General features: G+C 48.1%; 4 protein-coding genes across 4 annotated transcripts; 2 read left to right on the forward strand and 2 right to left on the reverse strand.

Annotated features, from left to right (window-relative positions):
* The first annotated feature begins 15 nt into the window (after positions 1 to 15).
* Positions 16 to 551, forward strand: BDR25DRAFT_302550 (uncharacterized protein). Its single transcript, XM_033689821.1, has 3 exons — positions 16 to 73; positions 124 to 306; positions 366 to 551. Exons 1-3 carry the CDS (start codon positions 51 to 53, stop codon positions 427 to 429), a joined length of 270 nt encoding a protein of 89 aa, XP_033549841.1. The 5' UTR covers positions 16 to 50; the 3' UTR covers positions 430 to 551.
* BDR25DRAFT_283660 (Ribokinase-like protein) lies at positions 494 to 1,674 on the reverse strand (the record flags this gene model as incomplete). The annotated part of the gene is made up of 3 exons (XM_033688066.1): positions 1,591 to 1,674; positions 1,276 to 1,536; positions 494 to 1,221 (listed from the first exon to the last, which is right to left on the reverse strand). Exons 1-3 carry the CDS (start codon positions 1,649 to 1,651, stop codon positions 494 to 496), a joined length of 1,050 nt encoding a protein of 349 aa, XP_033549842.1. The 5' UTR covers positions 1,652 to 1,674.
* Positions 1,675 to 1,763: 89 nt separating this feature from the next.
* BDR25DRAFT_302552 (adenylyl cyclase-associated protein) lies at positions 1,764 to 4,020 on the forward strand. The gene is made up of 4 exons (XM_033689822.1): positions 1,764 to 2,009; positions 2,141 to 2,707; positions 2,754 to 3,294; positions 3,347 to 4,020. The coding sequence occupies exons 1-4, from the start codon at positions 1,966 to 1,968 to the stop codon at positions 3,776 to 3,778; spliced, it is 1,584 nt and encodes a 527-aa protein (XP_033549843.1). The 5' UTR covers positions 1,764 to 1,965; the 3' UTR covers positions 3,779 to 4,020.
* Positions 3,819 to 4,182, reverse strand: BDR25DRAFT_13138 (uncharacterized protein). Its single transcript, XM_033683850.1, has one exon. The coding sequence runs from the start codon at positions 4,095 to 4,097 to the stop codon at positions 3,858 to 3,860; it is 240 nt and encodes a 79-aa protein (XP_033549844.1). The 5' UTR covers positions 4,098 to 4,182; the 3' UTR covers positions 3,819 to 3,857.
* Positions 4,183 to 6,504: the final 2,322 nt, after the last annotated feature.

Consider the following 6,504-nt stretch of genomic DNA (forward strand, 5'->3'; position numbering starts at 1 on the left):
CATGGCTCCGTCCATCCCCCCACGACATCACCGCAAGAGAACATTTCACCATGGGCGGCGGAGGAAAGATTCCGTACGTTTTCTCCTTCAATTGCTCGCCCCGTGGATGGCTAATGGCAGAAGGTATCCAAAGCACGTCTGGTCACCAGCTGGTGGTTGGTACTCGCAACCATCCAACTGGAAGTCCAATACTGCAGTCATGGGCGCTGTCATCTTCGGCATAACGGCATTGTGCTGGAGTGTCAGTGCTGATCGAGAGTACCGCGACAAGATGCCAGAGCAGGGCAGATTCTTCCCCAGCCGATAGTACGATCCCCCACTGCACACCACTAACCCTCCGCTATATGCAGCTGACAATGCCCCAGTTGGAGCAGACAAATCGTCGAATACGAACGAAAAGTAAAGGAGAAGGAATCAAGGGAAGGATAGGATGGGGTGACATATGGCCATGACGAGTTGATTGTGGGTCCTTGTGGTGCACTCTGGATGCACACTAAGGCTGTACATATTTCTCCAGCTGCACTCTGAAATCTGAAAGCCTTTCCTCGACACGAACGCCGTTCCATGTCTCGCCTGGTTCCGCATAAGACAGTATTGGCATCCCAACCTGTTCAATGGCCAAGCTGGCGGATATTGAGCCCCATATTGCGGCTTCATAGAGATTCTGAAGTCCAGGCGCTGATCCCCCCCTCACCAATCCCATCGCTAAACCGCCTAGGAATCCATTGCCTCCGCCTGTAGGGTCCAATACCTTCTCTGCAGACTGGTGGTAGGCAGGCACCCACTTTCCAAAGTCTTGGCGGGCTACGAAGCACCCATCCTTGCCAGCCCGGACTACAATACCAACACCACTCTGCAGCCACCGATTGCATAGATCTTCAATGGCTCGGTAATCAACATGATCCTTGGCATCCGTGTCCCGCCCAAAGAAGGCACCCAGCTCGGAATGATTGGGGCTCACCACATCAACGTATTTCAAGGCATTGCAGCAATTCGTAAGCTCTTTTGCGGTGCAGAGATCAGGCACCGGTTCCCAAATGAACAGAGGACGAGTTTTGGACCCCACATCCCGACTCTGGCCGCGTAATGCGAGAATGTTGTCGACTAGATCAATGCAACGTGCTGGGGAGCAGATGAGGTGGAAAGCCTTGGACCAGAGCAGCTGTGTGTTGGCTAGAGCATGGTGATCGAGACGCAGTTTCGGAGTTGTGTAACGGAACGCTGCATCAGATTAGAGGCATGCACACGAGGCTGACGGCGTAGGTGAATTTCTACCTCTATGCTCGTGCTCCCCATAGCCGTTCCAGCCTCGCGTGGTGAGGCGATGCGGAGTCTCGCGAATCAGACAGCTAGTATCCCACCGGGCAATAGTTTCTCGAAGCTCAGGCGGAAAGTCGGATCCACAATCAACGATCCATCCCACTGCCTTGGATCTTGGGGGCGGAGAAAAGATGCGGGCTCCCAGCGCAGAGTAGGAGCCAGCGCCACCGAGAATGTTTGTCACGGGAGGTTTGGGTGGTGGAAATTCAATCTCATCTGGAGATATATTGAGTGGTGGTCAGATGGAGGAGGCACGGCCGGGCGGTGTACCTATTATGAACATTCCCAACGTGCAGAAGTCGATGCCATCTGCGTCATTTTCTGCGTGCATTGCGCCAGGTTGGACAGGCCAACGTGTATGTTCGCGATGCTGCTGATTTAGGGTTGCTGAATGGTGACTGTCGGGTAAGCTTCTGGCTTGGCATGCGGCTAACGCATGGACAGGAGAAAGTGTCTAGGAATGCTTCAGCTTGATTGAGGTGCACCTGCAAACCACCCCATCTACACAGTGAACGAAGCTCAGACTGTCGTTCCACTGTCTTCTATTCCTACCCTACAGATATTTTAGAAGGCGTCGCACGGTGCGCCGAGCTCTATCGAAGTGCACCTGCCCTGGCAGCTGCCCTTTCAAGCTCGCTCATTCCCATGGCCCAGAACAACATGAACAACCTGACCACTCTTATAAAACGGTGCGTGCCTCTCACCGCAGCCCGGGTTAAAGTCAGCATATCGAGCACATCATGGACGATACCCCTACCATTCTGGGCCGTCGCGGCCCTATCCACACCTCGCGCTCCGAGCTAACAACCTTCATACGCAGGCTCGAAGCCGCCACGTCTAGACTGGAGGACATTGCCTCGACATCGGTCGGGTTCGACGTCACCGGCGCCAATGGAGCTCCCGGGGCCAGCGGTGGCTCGTCGATTGCCCCCATATCCTCTGAGGCGTCCACAACCCCGAAAGCTGTCGAAACGCTCCCGCCCTCCATCCAAGCATTCGACACCCTTCTAAGTACCGAGCTGAAGGCATGGCTAGACCTCAGCAGCAAGCTGGGGAGCGTCATTGAGGGCCAGGCCAAGGCCGTGCAGCAGGCCTTTACAGCGCAGCGACAGTTCCTCCTCGTTTCGACCAAAGCGAAGAAGCCCGACATCTCCACCTGCATGGAGATTCTCAAAGACCTCCAGGCCGCCATGGAGAAGGTCGATGAGATCCGGCAGGGCAACAAGGAACGTGCCCTGAGAGATCCGCTGACTATGGTAGCGGACGGTGTGGGAGCCCTGGGATGGGTCACGGTAGAGAGCAGCCCCAAGCCCCACGAATACATCTCCGAGCTGTTTGGTGGTGCCCAGATATTCGGGAACAAAGTACTGAAAGAGTACAAGGCCAAGTATGCTATCGACGCCACCATGCTTCTTCGTTTCTGACCTCCTTAGGCCTGACAAGACCAATGTTGATTGGGTGAACGCCTACTACAGGCTCTTTAAGGCTCTCTCAGAATACACGAAGAAGTTCCACCTCGCTGCGGTAGCTTGGAACAAAGATGGGATCGATGCGAAGGAGGCCGCGAAACAGGTCAAGGACTCTGCTTCATCTATCCCCTCGATAAATGGTCCCGTAGCTCCCGCGCCGTCGGTGGGAGTTCCCCCGCCACCTCCGCCTCCACCACCTCCAGGCCCGCCGCCACCACCAGGGATGCCTCCAGCGCCCAAGAAGGCTGCCCCAGACATGGGCGCTGTATTCAGCGATTTGAACAAGGGCGAGGCCGTGACAAAGGGGCTGAAGAAGGTGGATCCCAGCCAGATGACCCACAAGAACCCCTCATTGCGAGCAAGTGCCCCTGTACCAACGCGGAGTGACAGTTCAGGTTCATTGCGGAGCAAGAGTCCTGCACCTCCAGGGAAGAAGCCCAAACCAGAGAGCATGCGGACAAAGAAACCCCCGAAGAAGGAGCTAGATGGAAATAAGTGGATAATAGTAAGTAGCTATTCCATCGGATCGACTCTCTTCGTAGTAACCTATGTTGCAGGACAATTTCGACAATCCCGGCGACATGCTTGAAATCGACGCCGAAATCCAACACTCAATCCTCATCTCCCGCTGCAAAAACACCACGATCCGCGTCAATGGCAAAGCCAACGCCATTTCTCTCGATAACTCGTCCCGTGCCTCCCTCATCATCGATTCCCTCGTCTCCTCAGTCGACGTCATCAAATGCCCAAACTTCGCCCTGCAGGTGCTGGGCACTCTGCCTACGGTGCTGTTGGATCAGGTTGATGGCGCGACTATCTATCTGAGCAAGGATAGCCAAGGGACAGAGATTTTCACAAGTAAATGCTCGAGTGTTAATATAAATCTGCCGACTGAGGAGGATTATGCGGAGAACCCGGTGCCCGGGCAGATTCGGAGTTTTATTAAGAATGGGCAGTTGGTCAGTGAGATTGTGGAGCATGCGGGTTAGGAGTCTGGACTGGTATATACTACCAGTCAGGAAAAGAAGGAAATGAAGTCAGCTAGCCTTGCCGTTGGTTATGGAACTTCTAGGTAGGAGCGTTTTGGTGCGATGCGATGCGGTGCGGTGCGGTAAAGTACGGTGCAGTACGGTGCGGTGCATTGGGTGGAGTCTGCCTGCAAATATATTGTATTGTCTTTGTGTGGACATTGAAGTTGATTGTTGACGGAGACTGAGTTCGTAGTAGAATACTTAGCCGACCTATGTACTTTTCACCTTCTTGCATTACACGTTGCACACAGCTTTGTAAATGTGTAACTCGTCGCATAAATATTCGCTTTTGAGCTGTGGGGGTTAAATCGGTAGTTCAGCATCTTGTTAGGCATCTATACAACGCCTATTTGTGGTGGCTTGGTGGGGAAATACTTGCTTTTCTGCTGTGCTGTGCGGTGAGTGATGTAACTACCCTATTTGCGGCTGAGGTCCTGCAACCCTCTCTCGACAGAACGGCCAGCCTGCGCTGAGCTGTGGGTAAATACTCCGACACCGATCCCTACTTTCTGGCAATCTATGCCATGTCTCTCGGTCAGAATGTGGCGGGCTGTATAGGTGTCGTCGTTTGCTTTCCATGTCTTTTGACATTTTTGCATTTGAAAGATAAGGGAATGGGGGAGAGGAGGAGGAGGAGAGGCGCTAGGGGGAGGGGAGGAGCGGACGGTGGTACAGACGGGGTTGGGGTTCGGGAGTGAGGTGTTGGGGACTTAGGTTCGAGGATTGAGGATTATTTCGAAGTCCCAATATGGTCAACTGTTAATTGTTGGCTGGAGTAATTGTAAGATGTGGTATTGGCACAATAAGAAGCTGCTGCTTTGAGTGGAAGGGAGAAGAAGAAGGTGTGTAGAAGGCACTACTAGGACGAGCGGACGGACAAGGATGGGAGGTGGGGAGTCTGGGGGCTGGGTTAGTGTGGACGAACTAGGATTGGACGAAGGATGTAGGTATTGGAGTTGTGAGGAGATTGAGTTTGAATTTGGAAAGAAAACAAAGAGAAAGCGGGCAATTGGAAGGTAGATTGGTTTCTAGGAATCTGAAAAGGAATTGGAGGGAATCTGGGGAGATTGTGTGTTCGGCGGAGAATTGTTAAGCCAATTGGTAGAACCAGGGAGTGTCAAAAGGATGCTAAATTTTGTCCCAATCCGAACTCTGACCATGGTCTATAACAGGGGCTATGATGCTGAAATTTCCGCCAAATCTGGCTAGTCTTCTCCCTAATTAAGTAAACGTTTATCTCAGCAAGCTCATACAGGATGAGGAGAGAGCCCCGACAGAGGCAAGCCCCTGCTAGTTAATAGGAACCCTAGCTAGTAGCCTTAGTAGCGCAAGCCCTATCTCTCTAGCTAATAAGAGTGTAAGAAAGGCTTTCTCTCCCTATGTAAGGCCGAGATGGCGCTTACATGCGACAGGTATATATGTAACGAGGTCGGCACGGTCAACCACGTGGCCTTCTCTCGCTCATAGAGGTTTAGGCTAGGCTAGAGACAACCGCTAGTGCTAGTGCTTACCCTAGCATTACCTATATATATATTATACTATGCGAGAATACTTAGCTTAAGTATTCTCGTGCGTACCTTTTGGTACAGTGGGGAAAGTCGTATAGTATCGGCTTGGCAGGCGGGGCGCCTACCTCATTACAACATATACTATTCTGTACGCAAGATTAACTGTTGGTTGATTATTCGCACCTTTTTAGTTGTATTAGCGCAGTGGTACAGAGCTCTGTCTTTACACCCTAGCTATTTAAAGAACTTTTATAAATTCTTAAGTAATAACGTACCTAATAGGTTGGCCGGCTACACAGGTTGGCCAGCCACTTTTGCTAAGCCCCTACTATACTCTACCTATCTACATAATGCCTTAACAACAACACTAGATTAAATCTTCTAAAGAATGTTAAATATAGCTTACTTTTTAAGATTTTAAATAAGACTTAAAACTTTTTTTATAACATGCTATAGCTATTTATAATATTTTTTATATAACACTAAGTAATTAACACACTAAATAGCCTTTATAAGTAAAATGTTAGCTTAAATTAAAAAATCTAACTAAGCTTAAAAAAAGTAGTTATTAAGTATATACTTAAGCTTATTACATATAGATTTTTTTAGGCTTATAGCTATAGCTAATATAGCTAATTTCTTACACGTAAAGTATAATCTAGGCTAAGTTAGCTTAAACTAGCCTAGTATATAAGTTAAGCACTGCTCTAAGTTTATAATAAAGTTTAATTATAAGTATAATTATAAAAAAGTGCTTTATAAAAATTTAAAAGTTATTTAAAGCTAGTTTTACTTAGTAGCTAATATAAAAGCTAAGTATAGTATCTAAAATAAAAATATATATAACTTTAATAAGTTAAGCTTTATAATAAGCTAGATATTAACTAAAGCAGTTATTATAGCTTTAAAGAAATAAAAATAGCTAAAAGTAATATAGTAAAGTAATAAAAAGTAAATAATAGTTATTTAAGGTATTAACATAATAAAGTAAGCTATTTTACTTTTTATTATTTTTAAAAGCTGCTATTACTTTTTTACTTAGTATAAAAAAAATCTACTTTAAAACTAGGTTATTATAGTCTCTAAAAATAGCTAGATAATAAATAAGCTTAGGCTATAGTAGTTAAAGCACTTTAATAAGTATATAAAAAAAAGGTTATAAGCGCTTATTAGCTT

Source organism: Lindgomyces ingoldianus (assembly GCF_010093535.1).
Source record: "Lindgomyces ingoldianus strain ATCC 200398 unplaced genomic scaffold BDR25scaffold_10, whole genome shotgun sequence".
In the NCBI taxonomy this organism is placed as follows: Eukaryota; Fungi; Ascomycota; class Dothideomycetes; order Pleosporales; family Lindgomycetaceae; genus Lindgomyces; species Lindgomyces ingoldianus.